The following is a 22839-nucleotide window of genomic DNA, read 5'->3' on the forward strand; positions in this document are numbered from 1 at the left end:
ATGTACTTTGTCGTAATGCCCAATTAAATCTCACAATACTCATCATATCATGTATGTGCATGGTCATGCTCTCTCTATTTGTCAATTGCTCGACCGTAATTTGTTCACCCAACATGCTATTTATCTTATGGGAGAGACACCTCTAGTGAACTGTGGACCCCGGTCCATTCTTTACATCTGAAATACAAATCTGCTGCTATTGTTCTTTACTGTTTTCTGCAGACAATCATCATCCACACTATACATCTAATCCTTTGTTACAGCAAGCCGGTGAGATTGACAACCTCACTGTTTCGTTAGGGCAAAGTACTTTGGTTGTGTTGTGCAGGTTCCACGTTGGCGCCGGAATCCCCGGTGTTGCGCCGCACTACATCCCGCCGCCATCAACCTTCGACGTGCTTCTTGGCTCCTCCTGGTTCGATAAACCTTGGTTTCTTTCTGAGGGAAAACTTGTCGCCGTACGCATCACACCTTCCTCTTGGGGTTCCCAACGGACGCGTGTTGTACGCGTATCAAGCATATTTTCTAGCGCCGTTGCCGGGGAACTGAAGAAAAGCTACACCACAAAGATTTCTAACTCCCACGTCAACTACACGCCAACATTTTTTCTGGCGCCGTTGCCGGGGAGATCAAGACACGCTGCAAGGGGAGTCTCCACAATCCAATCTCTTTACTTTGTTTTTGTCTTGCTTTATTTTATTTACTACTTTGTTTGCTGCATTATATCAAAATACAAAAAAATTAGTTGCTAGCTTTACTTTATTTACTGTCTTGCACTCTGTATCAAAAACACAAAAAAATTAGTTACTTGCATTTATTTTATCTAGTTTGCTTTATTTACTACTGCTAAAATGGCCACTCCTGAAAATACTAAGTTGTGTGACTTCACAACCACAAATAATAATGATTTCTTATGCACACCTATTGCTCCACCTGCTACTACAGCAGAATTCTTTGAAATTAAACCTCGCTCTCATCGAATCTTGTTATGCGAGAGCAATTTTCTCGGTGTTAGTTCCGATGATGCTGCTGCCCATCTCAATAATTTTGTTGAATTGTGTGAAATGCAAAAGTATAAAGATGTAGATGGTGACATTATAAAATTAAAATTGTTCCCTTTCTCATTAAGAGGAAGAGCTAAAGATTGGTTGCTATCTCTGCCTAAGAATAGTATTGATTCATGGACTAAATGCAAGGATGCTTTTATTGGTAGATATTATCCCCCTGCTAAAATTATATCTTTGAGGAGTAGCATAATGAATTTTAAACAAATGGATAATGAGCATGTTGCACAAGCTTGGGAAAGAATGAAATCTTTGGTTAAAAATTGCCCAACCCATGGACTGACTACTTGGATGATCATCCAAACCTTTTATGCAGGACTGAACTTTTCTTCGCGGAACCTATTGCTTCTGGAGGTACCTTTATGTCCATCACTCTTGGTGAAGCAACAAAGCTCCTTGATAATATGATGATTAATTACTCTGAATGGCACACGGAAAGAGCTCCACAAGGTAAGAAGGTAAATTCTGTCGAAGAAACCTCTTCCTTGAGTGATAAGATTGATGCTATTATGTCTATGCTTGTGAATGATAGGACTAATGTTGATCCTAATAATGTTCCGTTAGCTTCATTGGTTGCCCAAGAAGAACATGTTGATGTAAACTTCATTAAAAATAATAATTTCAACAACAATGCTTATCGGAACAATTCTAGTAATAACTATAGGCCATATCCTTATAATAATGGTAACGGTTATGGTAATTCTTATGGGAATTCTTACAACAATAATAGGAACACACACCCTGGACTTGAAGCTATGCTTAAAGAATTTATTAGTACACAAACTGCTTTTAACAAATCTGTTGAAGAAAAGCTCAATAAAATTGATATTCTCGCTTATAAGGTTGATAGTCTTGCCTCTGATGTTGATCTTTTGAAATCGAAAGTTATGCCTAATAAGGATATTGAAAATAAAATTTTTACTACAGCACATGCAATCCAAGTTAGAATTAATGAGAATATAAGATTGATGGCCGAATTGCATGCTAGGTGGGAAAGAGAAGAAAATGAAAAACTTGCTAAAGAGAATAATGTAGCTAAAGTTTGGACTATTACCACCACTAGTAATGTTAATGATTCACATGTTGCTGCACCTCCTACTAATAATGGTGAAAGAATTGGTGTTGGCAATGTTACCACTTCTAATGCAAAGCCTGCAAAACTGTCGGAAACTGCTAAAACTGCTGAAACCGCTCGTGATAAAACTCGCTGAAATTTTTTCCAACATTGGGGATGATGATCCCATTGCTTTAGATTATAATGGTTTGGATTTTGATGATTGCCACATCTCTGAAGTTATAAAGTTCTTACAAAAACTTGCTAAGAGTCCCAATGCTAGTGCTATAAACTTGGCTTTCACAAAACATATTACAAATGCTCTCATAAAAGCTAGAGAAGAGAAACTAGAACGTGAAGCTTCTATTCCTAGAAAGTTAGAGGATGGTTGGGAGCCCATCATTAAGATGAAGGTAAATGACTTTGATTGTAATGCTTTATGTGATCTTGGTGCAAGTATTTCCGTTATGCCTAAGAAAATCTATGATATGCTTGATTTGCCACCATTGAAAAATTGTTATTTGGATGTTAATCTTGTTGATAATGCTATAAAGAAAACTTTGGGGAGAGTTGATAATGTTCGCATTACCGTTAACAATAACCTTGTCCCCGTCGATTTTGTTGTCTTGGATATTGAATGCAATGCATCTTGCCCCATTATATTGGGAAGACATTTTCTTCGAACTGTTGGAGCTATCATTGATATGAAGGAAGGTAATATTAAATATCAATTTCCTCTCAAGAAAGGTATGGAACACTTCCCTAGAAAGAGAATGAAGTTACCTTTTGATTCTATTATTAGAACAAATTATGATGTTGATACTTCGTCTCTTGACAACACTTGATGTACACTTTCTGCGCCTAGCTGAAAGGCGTTAAAGAAAAGCGTTTATGGGAGACAACCCATGTTTTTACTACAGTATTTTTGTTTTATATTTGAGTCTTGGAAGTTGTTTACTACTGTAGCAACCTCTCCTTATCTTAGTTTTGTGCATTGTTGTGCCAAGTAAAGTCGTTGATAGTAAGGTTCATACTAGATTTGGATTACTGCGCTGGAAACAGATTTCTTTGCTGTCACGAATCTGGGCCTAATTCTCTGTAGGTAACTCAGAAAATTATGCCAATTTACGTGCGTGATCCCCAGATATGTACGCAACTTTCATTCAATTTGGGCATTTTCATTGGAGCAAGTCTGGTGCCTCGATAAAATCCATATTTACGGACTGTTCTGTTTTGACAGATTCTGCCTTTTATTTCGCATTGCCTCTTTTGCTACGATGGATGAATTTCTTTGTTCCATTAATGTCCAGTAGCTTTGTGCAATGTCCAGAAGTGTTAAGAATGATTGTGTCACCTCTGAACATGTGAATTTTTATTATGCACTAACCCTCTAATGAGTTGTTTCGAGTTTGGTGTGGAGGAAGTTTTCAAGGATCAAGAGAGGGAGATGATACAATATGATCAAGGAGAGTGAAAGCTCTAAGCTTGGGGATGCCCCGGTGGTTCACCCTCGCATATTTTAAGAAGACTCAAGCGTCTAAGCTTGGGGATGCCCAAGGCATCCCCTTCTTCATCGACAATATTATCAGGTTCCTCCCCTGAAACTATATTTTTATTCCATCACATCTTATGTGGTTTGCTTGGAGCGTCGGTTTGTTTTTGTTTTTGTTTTTGTTTGAATAAAATGGATCCTAGCATTCATTGTGTGGGAGAGAGACACGCTCCGTCGTTGCATATGGACAAATATGTCCTTAGGCTTTACTCATAGTATTCATGGCGAAGGTTGAATCTTCTTCGTTAAATTGTTATATGGTTGGAATTGGGAAATGCTACATGTAGTAATTCTAAAATGTCTTGAATAATTTGATACTTGGAAATTGTTGTGCTCATGTTTAAGCTCTTGCATCATATACTTTGCACCCATTAAGGAAGAAACACCTAGAGCTTGCTAAATTTGGTTTGCATATTTGGTCTCTCTAAAGTCTAGATAATTTCTAGTATTGAGTTTGAACAACAAGGAAGACGGTGTAGAGTCTTATAATGTTTACAATATGTCTTTTATGTGAGTTTTGCTGCACCGGTTCATCCTTGTGTTTGTTTCAAATAACCTTGCTAGCCTAAACCTTGTATCGAGAGGGAATACTTCTCATGCATCCAAAATCCTTGAGCCAACCACTATGCCATTTGTGTCCACCATACCTACCTACTACATAGTATTTCTCCGCCATTCCAAAGTAAATTGCTTGAGTGCTACCTTTAAAATTTCCATTCTTTACCTTTGCAATATATAGCTCATGGGACAAATAGCCTAAAAACTATTGTGGCATTGAATATGTACTTATGCACTTTATCTCTTATTAAGTTGCTTGTTGTGCGATAACCATGTTCCTGGGGACGCCATCAACTACTCTTTGTTGAATATCATGTGAGTTGCTATGCATGTCCGTCTTGTCCGAAGTAAGGGAGATTTACCACTCATTTATTGGTTAGAGCATGCATATTGTTAGAGAAGAACATTGGGCCGCTAACTAAAGCCATGAATCATGGTGGAAGTTTCAGCTTTGGACATATATCCTCAATCTCATATGAGAACATTAATTGTTGCTACATGCTTATGCATTAAAGAGGAGTCCATTATCTGTTGTCTATGTTGTCCCGGTATGGATGTCTAAGTTGAGAATAATCAAAAGCGAGAAATCCAAATGCGAGCTTTCTCCTTAGACCTTTGTACAGGTGGCATGGAGGTACCCCTTTGTGACACTTGGTTAAAACATGTGTATTGCGATAATCCCGGTAATCCGAGCTAATTAGGACAAGGTGCGGGCACTATTAGTATACTATGCATGAGGCTTGCAACTTGTAAGATATAATTTACATGATACATATGCTTTATTACTACCGTTGACAAAATTGTTTCTTGTTTTCAAAACCAAAGCTCTAGCACAAATATAGCAATCGATGCTTTCCTCTTTGAAGGACCTTTCTTTTACTTTTATGTTGAGTCAGTTCACCTATTTTCTCCACCTCAAGAAGAAAACATTTGTGTGAACTGTGCATTGATTCCTACATACTTGCATATTGCACTTGTTATATTACTTTACATTGACAATATCCATGAGATATACCTGTTATAAGTTGAAAGCAACCGCTGAAACTTAATCTTCCTTTGTGTTGCTTCAATACCTTTACTATGAATTTATTGCTTTATGAGTTAACCCTTATGCAAGACTTATTGATGCTTGTTTTGAAAGTACTATTCATGAAAAGTCTTTGCTTTATGATTCATTTGTTTACTCATGTCATTACCATTGTTTTGATCGCTGCATTCATTACATATGCTTACAATAGTATGATCAAGGTTATGATGGCATGTCACTCCAGAAATTATCTTTGTTATCGTTTACCTGCTCGGGACGAGCAGAACTAAGCTTGGGGATGCTGATACGTCTCCGACGTATCGATAATTTCTTATGTTCCATGCCACATTATTGATGATATCTACATGTTTTATGCATACTTTATGTCGTATTTATGCATTTTCCGGCACTAACCTATTAACGAGATGCCGAAGAGCCGCTTGTTGTTTTCTGCTGTTTTTGGTTTCAGAAATCCTAGTAAGGAAATATTCTCGAATTGGACGAAATCAACGCCCGGGGTCCTATTTTTGCACGAAGCTTCCGGAAGACCGAAGGAGTCACGAAGTGGGGCCAAGAGGCGCCGCCACAACGGGCGGCGCGGCCGGCAGGGGCCCGCGCGGCCCTGCTGTGTGGGGCCCCCGTGGCGCCTCTTGACCTGCCCTTCCGCCTACTTAAAGCCTCCGTCGCGAAACCCCAGTACCGAGAGCCACGATACGGAAAACCTTACCGAGACGCCGCCACCGCCAATCCCATCTCGGGGGATTCTCGGAGATCGCCTCCGGCACCCTGCCGGAGAGGGGAATCATCTCCCGGAGGACTCTTCACCGCCATGGTCGCCTCCGGAGTGATGAGTGAGTAGTTCACCCCTAGACTATGGGTCCATAGCAGTAGCTAGATGGTCGTCTTCTCCTCATGTGCTTCATTGTCGGATCTTGTGAGCTGCCTAACATGATCAAGATCATCTATCTGTAATTCTATATGTTGTGTTTGTCGGGATCCGATGGATAGAGAATACTATGTTATGTTGATTATCAATCTATTACCTATGTGTTGTTTATGATCTTGCATGCTCTCCGTTATTAGTAGATGCTCTGGCCAAGTTTTTACTCTTAACTCCAAGAGGGAGTATTTATGCTCGATAGTGGGTTCATGCCTCCATTAAATCTGGGACAGTGACAGAAAGTTCTAAGGTATGGATGTGTTGTTGCCACTAGGGATAAAACATTGATGCTATGTCCGAGGATGTAGTTATTGATTACATTACGCACCATACTTAATGCAATTGTCTGTTGTTTGCAACTTAATACCGGAAGGGGTTCGGATGATAACCTCGAAGGTGGACTTTTAGGCATAGATGCATGCTCGGATAGCGGTCTATGTACTTTGTCGTAATGCCCAATTAAATCTCACAATACTCATCATATCATGTATGTGCATGGTCATGCCCTCTCTATTTGTCAATTGCTCGACCGTAATTTGTTCACCCAACATGCTATTTATCTTATGGGAGAGACACCTCTAGTGAACTCGTGGACCCCGGTCCATTCTTTACATCTGAAATACAAATCTGTCGCTATTGTTCTTTACTCGTTTTCTCGCAAACAATCATCATCCACACTATACATCTAATCCTTTGTTACGAGCAAGCCGGTGAGATTGACAACCTCACTCGTTTCGTTGGGGCAAAGTACTTTGGTTGTGTTGTGCAGGTTCCACGTTGGCGCCGAATCCTCGGTGTTGCGCCGCACTACATCCCGCCGCCATCAACCTTCGACGTGCTTCTTGGATCCTCCTGGTTCGATAAACCTTGGTTTCTTTCTGAGGGAAAACTTGCCGCTGTACGCATCACACCTTCCTCTTGGGGTTCCCAACGGACGCGTGTTGTACGCGTATCAAGCATATTTTCTGGCACCATTGCCGGGGAACTGAAGAAAACCTACACCACAAAGATTTCTAACTCCCACGTCAACTACACGCCACGGTCCCAACGTTTCAAATGCGGCTTGAGATCAAAAGAAAAAGAAAGTAGCCAGAAATAGGGGGTCAAAAATAAACTCCAAGAAAAGAAAGTTTTATAGTACATAGAGGATGATATGCGGGTCCCATTTAGCAGCAGCGGTATCACCGCTTGAGAGGCGGCACGGGACCGAAAGAAAAAGGCAAGTGACCAAATATGAGGTGCCAAAAATAACTCCAAGAAAAGAAACTTGATTGCACATAGAGGATGACATACGGGTCCCATTTAGCAGCAGCGGTCTCAATGTTTCCAAGGCGGCATGGGATCAAAAGAAAAATGAAGTAGCCAGAAATCAGAGGGTCAAAAAATCCAAGAAAAGAAAGAATTTTCGTTCATAGAGGATGACATGCGGGACCCATGATCCTGCATCGTAAACGGCTCGATCGGAGAGCGTTGAACGAGATGGCGCGATCGATAAAAAAACAATGCTAGAGAGACTGCCATCTGGGCCCTACATCCCTGGGCGGTGCGGATTTGCGTTGACTCGGCCGGCGAACCCGAGAATTCGTGATGCACCACGTCCCGGGCCTAATTGTTGGTAGCCAGATCCGCACCTATATTCTGGTGATCAGATCCGCACCTACAGGACCACCGCGATAATCAATCTCGCACCAGCTCGACGGAACGCCAAAGAAAAACCGCCACGACCGATGTTGACTCCGCTCCAAACAGCTAAGTCCCTATTTATATTTAATATTTTAAAATTTTATGATCATGAGATTAAGATTGGTTCACTCATATCCCGAGTCTTTTACCGCTTTCGCTATTGATCATATCTTTTCCACGATTTGCCTCGCGCTCGTGAAAAACTTTGTACTGTTTTTGCTGCTTAAGGCTCCAGTACGCTGCAAAAAATTCCGCCTTCGGGCGTTAGCTTAAGTTTTCTGGCCTACACATTTTCTGTTGTTTATATGTGGATTCCTTAGTAATGACATTTCGGTACTTAAAGCCGGCCTCTGTTTCTGAGGTTCTTGATTGTTTCGCTATTAAGCGCTATCGCCTCAGCAGATGTTCTGTGTTTAAAGTTCGTCGTCTCGCGAAAATTCAAGCATATAAACCAGAAGAACGGATAAACCAGCACTTGCTTAAAACATATAAATTACATTAACCGTTCAAGATAGTCGAGTTGTTTCCGCCTTGACAGTTTTATGTTATTCAACTGCTGCATAGTTTCAGCTTTAAAACATTTGTTCAAAGGCCGTTTTTGTTCCGCCTTACATTTGTTCGTTGAACATGATCAAAGAAACAATTTAATACAAATATGTTTTTATGTTTATGTATCAGGTACATGACACTTGGACGTACATCATTCCTTGATTTAAGGTGTTTTCAAGCAGGACTAGCACTCACGCGAAGCCCAGGGGAAGCTAGCCGGATCCATATGAGAGACGGTTAGGCGGATCCGCGGCGTGCACAGCTGGAAAAGCAACTTGAGTCTTGATTCCGCTATGCTTAGCCGGAACCAACCCTCGGGGCTGCGATTTTGATCTTAAGTGAAAAGTGTGTTTCCTTTCGAGTACTAGTGCTGGAAATTTCCGCCTAGATGCTTGGGATTTACGCTATTCCTAAGTCACATATAAAGATAAAGCTACTCTAAGAGCTCCAAGCCGGATTTTCAAGTAAAATCACCTTGGCGCTCGGGGGCTACATCGATGAAGTTCTCTTTGGAGCAACAAGCCGAAAAATTTCCACCTTGACGCTTGGGGGCTAAGTTTCTGAGCATCGAGTCTCCTTAAAGCAAGCCGACTCAACGCTCGGAGGCTACATATGGTTATGTCAAGAAAATTTAGAAGATGGCGAAAATCCGGCTAACTAGCCGGATTCGCACCTGAATTTTGGTAACCGGATCCGCACCTCAATTTTTGGTAGCCGGATCCGCACCTCAATTTTTGGTAGCCGGATCCGCACCTCAATTTTTGGTAGCCGGATCCACACCTCAATTTTTTGTAGCTGGATCCGCACCTCAATTTTTGGTAGCCGGATCCGCACCTGAATTTTGGTAGCCGGATCCGCACCTCAATTTTTGGTAGCCGGATCCGCACTTATATTTTGGTAGCCGGATCCGCACCTATATTTTGGTAGCCGGATCCGCACCTACATTTTGGCTAGTCAGATCCGAACCTACATTTGGCTAGTCGGATCCATACCGAAGATTACATTGGATGGTATCTCCGAAGAATCTGACCATTGGATCATGAAGTTTCCGACCAATACTTGGTTGGAGATATGAAGTTTGGAGTCCTTCAAGATTCTCTGTTATTCGTTCCGACCAAAGAATGAAGATACATACGCAAGCTGAGCTGGACGGAAGAACGGTGAATCTCGGAGAACTCCGGGGGCTACTGTTGTGGATATACTTCATAGGTATACCATCGACATGGTCCGATTCCGGCAAGCCCGGGTGGCCCACAGACGGTGATGTGGCATGTGGCCCATCGGGCGGCCCAATTGCTGTTGATCAAGATGGAAGATGTCCAGCCCAGGAACAAGGAGCTGGATCCCAACCGGCCTACGAAGGTAGCCGGAACCGAACCGACCTACTGAGGTAGCCGGATCCGAACCGACCTACTGAGGTAGCCGGATCTGAACCGACCTACTGAGGTAGCCGGATCCGAACCGACCTACTGAGGTAGCCGGATCCATGGAGGCCCATGGAGGTACCTGAATCCTTGGAGGTCTATGCCAGGAGTCAGATCCGTGAAGGCCCATGAAGGAAGCCGGACCCATGACGACAAGTTAGGCATAGGTGGATCCTTGACGTACACGGCAATGTAATATTCCGTAGTTGGGAAACTTGTATTCCGGGTAGGACTCTCCATAGAAACCCTATATCCAGGCGCCTATATAAGCCAGATCCTGGGAGCCCTAGAGGAAGATCTCGAAGTAGAGACGAGACAACCACAATTCATTGTAACAACGCGAAAGCGCCCATATAATTCCAGACAAGCAGCAGTAGGCCCTGTCTTCGAGCAGGTGTTCCGAAGCTGGGTAAATCGCGTACCACCGTCCCGAGGACTCTCCGCCCTATGGCCCCTACTTCTTATCCCCCTCGGGAGGATCCCTCCTCCGAGGTACCGTTGAATAGGCAACGACAGCACCTCTGCAGAGTGTATCAAATTGTGGCTGTCACTCCCTGTTCCGGGAAGGGAACTACGAACGCGGCAGGAAAGGAACTCCGTGAAGTTCTAGTCAACCTGTGAAGGCTGACGGGCATAGTTTTCAGAATAAAATAAACCTTTTGAAGAAATGATTATGAAAACTTGCATTTTCATATGACTTTCTTTTCTATGGTTGTAGCTAGTGCATGATACACCTATTTCCTATAATGAACTTGCTGAGTACGCTCGTACTCATTCCCTCCCATTTGAACCCCCTTCTTAGATCAAAGTCACCGGAGGAGAAACTACCGTGGACCTCGAAGACAAAGGAGTCAACTGCAACAAGATGGAGAACTCAATCCATGAAGTCAATGGAGTCAGCTTCTGTATCAGCTAGAGTGGAAATCTAGACTAGTAATAGAAGGGAACTATTTGTCTAATCCTAGTACCTAAGTAGCTAGAGTTCTATAGCAAGCCAAGTAGCTCTAGAACTAGAGGCAGCAATAAGTTAGATTACGAGTTGTTCTTCTGAAGCTTTATTTGAAGTTTTACCTCACTGTAAAGTAGGAGGCTATGTTGATCTTCTGTAAACAGTTTGTGTATGCTTCTATATACATGCCTTGGACTCGCAAATGTTTCTGTTGTACCACTCTGAGGGATGTAATATGAGTGGAACGGTGTTTCACTTGTGTTATGTCAACGACTTGCGTACTACACCATGCAGTGGTATGCTGGGTCACCGCAAAGTCCTTCCTGGCCACTGCCTCGCATCAGGAGCCGTCGCTGACGGTCATTGTCTTCATCGCCCTGACAAAAGTCGCAGCTGGTCATCGTCTTCATCGCCCTGACCAAAGTCGCTGCTGGCTGGACATCGTCTTCATCGAGCAAGGAGACCTTCCCCGCCTCGGTTGCCATCTTATACAGCCAGGTTCCTTTAAAAAATTGAATTCCTTTATGGATCCTCGCCATCTTCACAATTTAAATCCAAGTGTGTGAACCTGGAATGGTTTCAAACATGGTCTTCTAGATCAAAGTCTGTGCAGAATCATCTTAAAAAGTAGTATGTTTGTCAAAAAAAAAAGGCTGAATTCCTTTATCGATCCTTTCCATCTTCACAATTTAAATCCAAGTGTGTACAGCTAGAATGGTTTCAAACATGATCCTTTTTTTCGCGAAAACGCAAAAGCCTTGCGTTTCGATGAATTGATAAAACAAGAAGGTTATATATACAAGTCCAAGAAAGGACCAACACTGTGCCGTACAACTCAACCCAGAAAAGCTAATATAGGGGAGAAGCTGGGAAAGTCCAAGAAAGTCCGCGAAAACATAGCACGAATGCCGCCTGCCGTGCATGTGGCGGGGGATGGGGCGGAGTAGCGACCGTGCGGAGGGGTGGTTCAGTGCTGGAGGGTGTGGAGGCCGATAGCCGGACCAGCGCGCTAGATGGCGGGGAGGCCGGCAGCAGGAACCATGCGACGGAGGGTGGGGAGGCCGATGGTGAGTGGCTCGGCGCCGGAGGACGGGGCGGCCGTGAGAGAGCTGGCCGAGGACGGGCACCCGTCTGCATGAGTGACCCAGGTGGCGTGAGTGACCCGCGCGGTGGTGTCGGGAGAATATGAAATTGGGGAAAGTTGGGTGAGGACGAAAGCAGGACAATCCAACTTTTCTTAATTTCTTTTTTTCTTAGCACTAATATATGTTTACCGAGTTGACAAGAAAACTGTGCAGCTCTAACTTCTAATAAGCAATCGTGTCCAACGTTTGACCGCACCTACAAAATTGTGTCAATAATTATGTTTTGGTTGTTCTGAGATCGTAAATATAAATCTCAACATTTTAATTTTAACGTGTATATTTATTATTGTAGATCATGGATGCTCCAGAGACATATATTGCAGATTCTTCGAAAGAATCTATTTACATAAGCTCGGATACAACGATTGGTGGAAGAGACAAATAATTCACCAAGTTTTATACAAGCAATGGAGGTGATTGTATTTTTAAAGGATGTTACCATATGACAATCCTTGCAATTTATTTCTAAAATATTGCGCTTTTGCGGGTCATGCATGGACAATGAGTTAGTTAACGAGATTTGCAAATACATCATGTCCATTGACTAGGCAACATGTTTGGGGTAAGCCTCATGTTTAGATAATCATCAAATATTGATACATATTATTATGATATCATTATTCTTATCAATTGTTTCATAGGAAAGAATGAGTGTGAAGCTTCAAACCTTATCCACTAGGGTTAACTCTGAAGCAATTTCAAGACATACTCAGGGTGGACCAGCCTATGGACAAGGATTGCTTTAACATGGTTGTGTGTATAGTGGTATGCGATGAGATACAATTTTTAATAGCGCCTCTGTGCATAACATGGGCGTAAGATTTGTGTAAGTTACTATAATCACATGGTTATTGTCACTCTATTGGTTCTAAATTTTATTTCTTATACCTCAGTCGGCGATGCTCGATGGACACAACATCTAAGTTGGTGTGTAAAACCAAATACTAATGAGTTGGCAACACTTTTTCATGCTGACCTAGGATAGACAACAATATCTCATCGTGTCACATAGTAAGATAGATCTCTTATCCATGCTTACCATGATTTATGTGTTTTAATAGTCACCATTTGCAGATTTATTTGCCACACACATTACTTGGAGATTTCATCTTGTTCACCATGGACAAACATGCACGTCGTGCGTCTATTTTGTACCCCTTTTATGAACCTCTATCAGAAGAGAAGTACAAATTAAAATTACAGAGGTGCTTGTTCTATGTAAATTAACTCTTGAAATAGCACAATCTAGATGGAATTCCCAGATTTACTTTTGGCCGCGGAAATACCCTCACAGTATTCCAATACCAACAAGTCTCGACGGGTGATTTTCTGTGGTTATCATTACAAGACATTTATTTTTTTATCGTATTCACTTGCAGAAATTTGTCTGGTTACTTAGTATTTACTTTTATGGTTTAATAGTATTTACTCGATAGATTGCTTGTGCAGGATGGCTACGAGTTGAGGAAGAAGTTTTTGACACACATACTCAAGTACCTTGCTAATGAAGTTGAAGCCAACATTTGTAATGTTGTCTGAGCATATCTTAGTCGCCCCAAGGGAGCATGTTTGTAATAAATAATATAAGGAATAATGTCTCAATCATTGCATTTTATACTCATTATACCAAATTATGTGAAGTGATCTTAAGATATTTTAAATAGTATGTGGTTATTTTTATGTACTTAAATTTTTACGCGCATTATCTGCACGTATAATATTTGTGACACTACATATAAAGTAGGGAGCCATATAATATTGTGACACTAGGCATACGGTAGGAAACCGTAGCGAAGCATGGACATTTCCCTAGGTTAGTGAAAGATTGGGCACCGCTTTAACCAAAACTGCTAGAGAAGTATACGTGGCAACTTTCCAGGTACGATACACCGGAAGACCGGCCACTGAGAGAGAAAGAAAAAAACAAACATGCAGAAGGTGTAGCGACCGGGTAAACAAACTAGAAGCGACCGGGAGGATGCGGTAATCTAGGATTTCGCATGGAAAGGGAAACGGAAAAGCAAACTTGATCTACAAAGCCAGAATACCATCTACAGTGATAAAAAAATGACGTGCCAACTCTCAATTTGAGGAAAGGAAGACATCTACATACTACAATACCCAAAACAATGTGGTCAACCCTTGAGGAAAGTGTTTCTTTGGGAAGATGTTCTATGGAGGAGATCACGCCGCGTTGGAATAATTTACCTATGTTCTTTCTTCATCCTCGGCGTCGCTCCAACCAGTGGAATCGAGGGGCAGGGATGGCCTGTTCTTCTTGTCGATCTCTGGATATGGTGAGATTCATGTCTGGTGGTAGGCGTTCGGCATTCTCGGGGTGACGGCTGCGTTGACTACTGCAGTTATGCGTAGCGTCTTGCAGTTGGGCGCGGGGATAACAGTAGGCGGCGACGTTTCTGTTCTTCAACTGTGTCAGGAGAAGATGATGGCTTTGGGATCTGGTGACCAAGACGAAGATCTTCAGCCGACGTGCCACAAAGTCTTGGACACAAGCGACCTGGTTCATCGGCTCAAAAGGCATCCTTGAATGTGATGGTGTTCTCCCAAATCTAGGTGGTTGTTCGACTCTTTTTCCGACGCTAAGATGGTGGTGGTGGAGGTCGATGGATGGCGTTTCGGTGAAACACAGATTTTTCCAAGGGTGGAATTGTAGCTTTACTTCTTGTGGGTTTTCTTGTGCAAAGTTACTTAACATGTATGTTTGGCTTCTGTGGTGACCATATATGTAAAAATAATGCCCATGGTGTTGCAATTCCATCCATAAATAAATTGTCTAATGAAATATATGGTTAAATCAAAAATTAAAACAATGTGGTTTCAGCAAAACCCTGTAACTTTTATATAGGTAATAATATACCAATACTTGTGGGAAAACTTAAAACAGAGGCTAAGCTACACTTGCCCCTTTATTTTTAAACACTCATAATTTATATATCAAAGTTTCAAAAAATTTGAAACAAATTTTAGAGATAGTCAACTGTGTATACTACAATGGTGTGTAAAATCTCAATAGAAACTATTTTATATTATAAGCTACACAAAAATAACAAATTTTATAGGCACATTTCAAGACTATAAAATTTGTTAGACTTTATCAATTTTGTGTAGCATAGAATATAAATTTGTTTGCATTGAAATTTTACACCATTGTATTGTAGCATACATCAATAGCAACCTCTATAATTTTGTTTTACTTTTTAAAATAAATTTGAAATACGAATTTTAACTGTTTGAAAATAAAGGGACACATGTAGCTCGGCCTCCAAAACGCCATAACTTCTATATATGGCAAGACTAAAACGTTTTCCTAATGAAACACAAAGATTAAACGGTACATCATGTTCGGGGTTAGAGATAGAATTGCTGAGATTAAACGATACCATGATACCCTCAAAAGTTTACTTCAAATTAAGTAGTATATGACCATGTAGTACCAAATAATACCTTTAAACAAAAATCTAAGTTATTTTTTTATGGATAGACGGAGTAGTTGCTTAACCAAGAGCGAATAGTTGGCACTACCAGGGAGGATACGGTTCTCGAGGAGGAAAAATAACCTCCTTCTGTGGCGAGGAAATTGCACTCAACACCAACTGTTGGGGAAGATTTTGCATATAACCACAATAATGATTTGTTGTTGCACAAAACACCACATTTTGTTGTAATAAATTGCATAGAACACACAACAGGTGATTAACACTAAAGACCTACAATTAGGCATCAGGCCCACAGTGAGGAGCAACGTGGCGTCCACAGTGGCCGTTGGTGTTCTTTGACCGAGCCACCTCAACGCCACTATGCACTCCATCTCCGATGGGAGCGTTGCCATGTAGGTGAAGCTCGATGAGTAGGATGCAGAGGCTCCAGATGGAGGGCGCTGCCGGCAAGGTCGAGCTCCGAGAGCAGTAGCACGTTAACGAGCCCGAGTAGGGAGGCGTCGGAGAGGGAGTTAGTCATGAGGTAGATCGACTCGAGGGTGGGGAGTACGTGCAACAGTCTTAGTGGCAGCAATGGCGTATACGCTCAACGCCAATGTCGACGAGGAGTAGTGGGTGCTTGGGCGGAGAGCGCAGCAGCCGCCGCTACCTACAGGTCAGGAGAAGTATCGTTGGGGTCACGGGCCTCTGCGTGTTCCGCACCATGGCTGTTGTTGATGGCGCATGTTTCACCGCACCAGTGCAGATCGGCCGAGGACCATTGTCGCGGGCACCACCGCGCAGTGAGAATGCAGACCGGCGTTGTAGGTCCGATGAGATCCCGCCCAGCCCAGCCCGACGTACACTGAGTATGAGCTTCGCCCCCAACCTCTGCTGGAGGATGCTAATCGGCCACGCGCTCTCTAAGAGTGGGCCCAAATTGAGTAAATGGCTATCCACGCTGTTAATCATCTGTTATGTGTTCTGTGCAACTGATTATAACAAAATGTGATGTTTCGTGCAACAACAAACCATTGTTGTGGTTTTGTGCAAAATCTTCCTCAACAGTTGGTGTTGCCTGCAATTTTCTCCTCTGTGGCTTCCCGTTCCCTGTGCGGTGAGGTTTCTCCTTCGTCTCCCGCCTCCCGCCTCCCGCCTCCCCATCCTCCATTTCCAGCACCAGCTGCAGGTAATTTCACGGGGCTCAAGAACCGCGCTGCAATTTCCCAATGGATTCATTACTCAACTCCTCACACTCTGCTTCTCAATTTTCAGGTGGGCGCGGGCGGCCACCATTAGGGTGTCAAGGTGGGATCCCAGTGGGATGTCATTTTGTACTATGTAGTTCAAATTTTGATGTCAAAATTTGTACTAAAAAAGTCAAATTATACTATAAGTGGGACAAAAGTGGAATCCCACTTGACACCCTTAGCCACCATGGAGCTATGCTGCTCCTGCTCGGGAGTCGTGAGCAGCGGCGGCGGCGCCGGTGCCGGTACACCCCGGTCCCAGAAGCCCAGGAGCTCTCCTGGGTTCGTGGTTGCCCCGCCCAAGAGGCGGCCAAGCAGCCGCGCCGGCAGCCGCCAGCTCGCGCCGCCGCCCTGCGACGAACGGGTGGTGGGCCGGCCCGGCGCGGAGGACGTCGTCCACATGCTCCGGTCGGCCGCCGACCCAGCGGAGGCGCTCGAGCTGTTCAGGTCCGTCGCGCGGCAGCCCAGGGTCGTCCACACCACGGCGTCGTGCAACTACACGCTCGAGCTGATGCGCGCCCACGGCCAGGTCGGGGACGTGGCCCAGGTGTTCGACCTAATGCAGAGGCAGATCGTCAAGGCCAATGTGACCACCTTCACCACCATCTTCGGCGCGCTCGGCGTCCAAGGGGGCCTCCGGAGCGCGCCGGTAGCCTTGCCGGTGATGAAAGAGGCCGGGATCGTGTTGAACGCCTACAGCTACAATGGCCTCATCTATTTCCTCGTCAAGTGCGGGTGCGAGAGGGAGGCGATGGAGGTGTACGGGGCGATGGCGGCAGACGGTGTCCTGCCGACTGTCAGGACGTACTCCGTGCTGATGCTGGCGTTCGGGAAGAGGAGGGACGTCGAGACGGTTGTTGGGTTGCTGGGCGACATGGAGGCTCGTGGAGTGAAGCCAAATGTGTATAGCTACACCATCTGTATCCGGGTTCTTGGACAAGCTGGAAGGTTTGAGGAGGCGCATAAGGTTTTCCGGAAGATGGAGGAAGAGGGGTGCAAGCCGGATGTCATCACCAACACTGTGCTGATACAGATTCTCTGTGATGCCGGCCGACTGACTGATGCCAATGATGTGTTTTGGAAGATGAAAGCGAGCGATCAGAAACCTGATCGAGTGACCTATATTACTCTCCTGGACAAGTGTGGTGACTGTGGTGACTCGCGGTCAGTAAGTGAAATATGGAACGCAATGAAAGCTGATGGCTACAATGACAATGTTGTTGCTTATACCGCAGCTGTGGATGCATTGTGCCAGGTTGGGAGGGTCGATGAAGCTTCAGATGTTTTCGATGAGATGAAACACAAGGGTATAGTACCTCAGCAGTACTCATACAACTCCTTGATATCTGGGTTTCTGAAAGCCGATAGGTTTAAACATGCTCTGGAGCTGTTCAACCATATGAATGTTCACGGCCCTACTCCAAATGGCTATACATATGTTCTTTTCATAAATTACCATGGAAAATCTGGCGAATCTCTGAAAGCAGTTAAGAGGTATGAGCTTATGAAGAGCAAAGGGATTGTTCCTGATGTTGTTGCTGGTAATGCCGTTTTGTATAGTCTTGCTAAATCTGGTAGGCTTGGAATGGCAAAAAGGGTCTTCGATGAATTAAAAGCTATGGGGATTAGTCCAGACATCATCACCTACACTATGATGATCAAGTGTTGCAGCAAGGCATCCAATGCTGATGAGGCCATGAAGATCTTCTCTGAAATGATTGAAAACAGATGTATTCCTGATGTTATTGCAATGAATTCGTTGATTGATATGCTCTACAAGGCAGGCAGGGGAAATGAAGCCTGGAGAGTCTTCTATGAATTGAAAGGAATGGATCTTGATCCCACCGACTATACTTACAACACACTTTTGGCAGGATTAGGAAGGGAAGGTAAAGTCAAGGAGGTAATGCATCTGCTTGAAGAAATGAAATCTAAAAGCTTTCCACCTAATTTAATAACGTACAACACAGTTCTTGATTGTCTATGCAAAAATGGGGAGGTGAACTATGCACTGGACATGCTATACAGTATGTCAATGAAAGGTTGCATGCCCGACCTTTCATCTTACAACACTGCTATGTATGGCCTTATTAAAGAGGACAGATTGAATGAGGCATTCAGGATGTTTTGTCAGATGAAAAAGGTCCTTGCTCCGGATTATGCAACAGTGTGTACTATCCTCCCGAGTTTTGTAAGAGATGGACTGATGAAGGAAGCTCTGCATATTGTTAAAGAGTATATTCTTCAACCTGATGCTAAAGTGGATAGATCTTCGCTCAGTGCACTGATGGAAGCGATACTGAATAGGGCTGGCACAGAAAAGTCAATTGATTTTGCCGAAAACATAGCATCAAGTGGTATTCACCTGGATGATTTCTTTCTGTGCCCAATAATTAGGCATCTCTGCAAGCATAAGGAGGCTCTGACGGCACTTGAACTCGTCAAGAAGTTTGAAAATCTTGCTGTGTCGCTAAAAACTGGGTCATATAATGCTCTTATTTGTGGCCTTGTGGATGAAGACCTGATTGAGATCGCTGAAGGTTTGTTTGCTGAGATGAAGAGTCTCGGATGTGACCCTGATGAGTTTACTTACAATTTGATTCTCGATGCCATGGCGAAGTCAATGCGGATTGAGGACATGTTGAAAGTCCAAGAAGAGATGCATAACAAGGGATACAAATCAACTTATGTGACCTATAACACGATCATTTCTGGTCTTGTAAAGTCAAACATGCTGGACGAGGCTATAAACTTATACTACCAGCTAATGAGCGAAGGCTTCTCTCCCACACCATGTACATACGGTCCTCTTCTTGATGGGCTGTTAAAAGATGGAAACATAGAATATGCAGAAGATCTTTTTGAGGAGATGCTAGAGTGTGGATGCAAACCTAATTGCGCCATCTACAATATTCTGCTAAATGGTTACCGAATAGCAGGTGACACAGAAAAAGTCTGTGAGCTCTTTGAGAATATGGTCGAGCAGGGAATAAGCCTGGATATAAAAACATACACAGTTCTCATCGACACCCTCTGCGCGGCTGGGCGGTTGAATGATGGTTTATCTTACTTTGAACAGCTGACAGATATGGGAATTGAGCCTGATCTCATCACCTATAACCTGCTGATTCACAGTCTTGGTAAATCCGGAAGGTTAGAGGAAGCCGTCTCCCTCTACGACGACATGGAGAAGAAAGGAATCACCCCGAACCTGTACACGTACAACTCACTGATTCTCTACCTGGGACAAGCAGGGAAGGCTGCTGAAGCCGGCAAAATGTACGAAGAACTGCTGGCGAGAGGCTGGAAGCCCAATGTTTTCACATACAATGCCCTGATAGGGGGATACAGTGTTTCTGGCAGCACTGATAACGCATTTGCTGCCTATGGTCGGATGATTGTTGGAGGGTGCCGGCCTAACTCGAGCACCTACATGCAGCTTCCGAACCAAATGTTGCAACTTGTAACTAACAAGTAACAAGCTAGTTGTTGGACGAGCTGTTTTATGTATAGTTTTTTTTTTCTAAATGGAGAAATGATCAACTGTAGATAGTAACCAGCAGTGACATGTATCTGAGGGTACACTCCTAGATGTATTCTGCACTGATGTTCCATTTTGCTGGCAAAAGGTTCCGCAACAAGCTGTTTACTGGTTCGTCTTTGCCCTTTCTGCTTTCTGTTCGGGCTTTTTGGCCTGCTATTTGGCTCATTTGTCGTCTGCTTACTGGCTTACTGCTGGTGTTTTCCTTGATCTCCAACATGTTCTAGCTGTGAGTTGAGTTACGCTGTGCCTTGGTTTGCTTATATGTTGTATGTTGATAGGGTCTAGGATTTCGGCCTCTTCAGAGTTAAGCGTAAGGTCTCCGTGCTTATATGAAGTAGCAATATTTTTTATAAATAAAAAAGAGGACAAATGATGAAGTATTTTTATCTGAAGTTATTATTGTAGAAGAAGAAATAATATGTTTTCCAAATAAAAGAGGCGGCAAATAAGGCGGTAGTTTTTCTGTAGACTTTTTTTTTGCGTGATAAAAGAGGATCTTAAGTAGGTAGTAGTATTTTTGACGAATAAAAGAGACGACGAACAATCCAACAATATATTTTTGGAGAAGACAATAGTATGTTTTCTGAATAAAGATGCAACGTGCAGTATTTTTTTTTAAAAGTACCTAATAATATCTTTGTGTGACAAAATAGGTAACAAACAATCCAACAATTTTTTCTGAAGATTTGTTTGAAAGTATGAAGTGGTACTTTTATCGGATAAAAGATGCGATTGAACTATCAAAAAATGTGATATGTTTCTGACATGAAAATTTTGACAAACCGTTGAGCATTTTTTGAGGTAGGTAGTTTTATCAGAGCAGCCAATACTTTTTTGCGGATAAAAGGATGACACAGAATCTAGTATATTGTTTTCCAAATTACCGTTGAAGCTAAGGTTGACTAGCAATGTTTGTACCAAAAAACAACATAATGGGTGAAACTTTGAAAGTATGAAGTAGTACTTTAATCGGATAAAAGAAGCCATAAACGATCCAACAATTTGATATGTTTCATGAATAAAAGAATCGATAAATCATTGAGCATTTTCTTAAAGTAGAACATTGAAAGTGCATGGAGCCCCCATGTGTGGTTTTGGTAATTGATGACAATCCCTAGAGACTAATGTTAGCATTGAGTTATATTTGTAGAAGTTATCCATAGGCAATGCTTGATCCATAGGTTGGCTTCAAGGTTGCAATAAGAAGAAGTTGATGAAGAATATCAAGTGCCAAATATGTCTTGAAGATGAAGATGAAGTGAGCCCTCAAGTTTAACTTCAAGACATCAACATGATGAAGAATGAAGAAATGAAGTGCAACTTCAAGATGAGCCAACTCTAAGAGATCATATGCTTGAAGCTTGCCATCCGAGAACTGAGTATTAGCTCAGTGGTAAGGCTAGCGAGTGCGCAGCCAACCCACCCGGGTTCAAATCCCCATCTCGCGGTAATTTCGCAGGGAGGGGCGAACTTTAAACTGGGTTATTATCCTAGCGTCCATCCGCGGGGAGAGTCTCATCCTACCTAACAACGTATAGCCAAGGGAGGGATCATTCCCCCGTTGGTCAACGCCTTTTGAAGCTTGCCATCCATATGGTGTTCATGGATATGTGAAGATACGCCGAATAAGAAGCTTCCTCATAGTGGATTATGGGGGAGCAATTAGCAAGACTTTATCAAGCAAGCACAATCAAGACAGGCGTTCCATCTTGTTGCGGTCAAGATCTTCATCATCTAGCTTAAGTGGAATGCACAAGGTTAAGGTTTTCTCTTGGTAGGGTTTCTCTCTTACCGGTCTCGTGGTTTAGTTGGAAGAACGGTTTATAGGTTAGTTGTCGTACTATCAAGAGGTTTCTCAAGTGAGTAACTCGATCGTATCATTCAGAAAGAGCTCAAACCTTTGCATCCTTGCACCATCTTTCTTGGTTGTTATTTGGATCTTATCCATGTGATGATTTAGAGCTTGTGCTTATTCACATAACAAGCTCTAGTTCATTGAAAACAGATTCCGCATGAATCACTTGTTGCGTTTTTGATGTTGGAGTTTTTCTCGGTTCTCTGTGTTGAGAGTTTTCACCTCTACATTCTTGAAAAATCTACCCACTTGTTCTTAAGATTTTCACTCTTTGTGGGGTAGCACTTGTCATCATCGTTCCATCAAAATTGGTTTCACCTAAACCCGAGTTTCCTAACTCAAGTTGTTGCATTTTCCATTTTGGAGGTGTTACCGGTTTGTCTCTTATAGATAGGTTAAACCTTTCCCCATTTTATCTTATGCTCCCTTGTTGAACTATGATGTTTCTCTACATGATCTTATAGAGATCTTTGTTGTGATTCTAACGAGCCTAAGATCATCAAAATCGGAATCCGGATGCTCAAGGGGTTGTTTCAATTTCAGCTCTTTCTACCTTGCTCGCAGTATGGGGGCCCGGAGACTCCGGTCCGAACTCAGTTTTTCTCATCTTCGAAGCATGCCTTGCACCCAGTATGGGGGGCGGAGTCTCCGGCCCTCTAGGCCGGAGTCTCCGATAAAAAATGGCTAAAACGGTCATATTTCAAGGGGAGACCTATAAAAGGCCCCTTCTTCCCGAAGTGAAAGTGAGAAGTTTTTTCCTCTTGGGTTCTTGGAATCCTAGACGGCTTAGTGGTCTTTGTGGTGTTCT

The 22839-nt window shown here is 43.0% G+C and overlaps 1 protein-coding gene across 1 annotated transcript; it reads left to right on the forward strand.

The window, feature by feature from the left end:
- The first annotated feature begins 16819 nt into the window (after nucleotides 1-16819).
- Nucleotides 16820-20287, forward strand: LOC124706458 (pentatricopeptide repeat-containing protein At4g31850, chloroplastic-like). Its single transcript, XM_047238123.1, has one exon. The coding sequence runs from the start codon at nucleotides 16820-16822 to the stop codon at nucleotides 20108-20110; it is 3291 nt and encodes a 1096-aa protein (XP_047094079.1). The 3' UTR covers nucleotides 20111-20287.
- Nucleotides 20288-22839: the final 2552 nt, after the last annotated feature.

The sequence above is a fragment of the Lolium rigidum genome, chromosome 4, assembly GCF_022539505.1.
Source record: "Lolium rigidum isolate FL_2022 chromosome 4, APGP_CSIRO_Lrig_0.1, whole genome shotgun sequence".
NCBI classification, from domain to species: Eukaryota; Viridiplantae; Streptophyta; class Magnoliopsida; order Poales; family Poaceae; genus Lolium; species Lolium rigidum.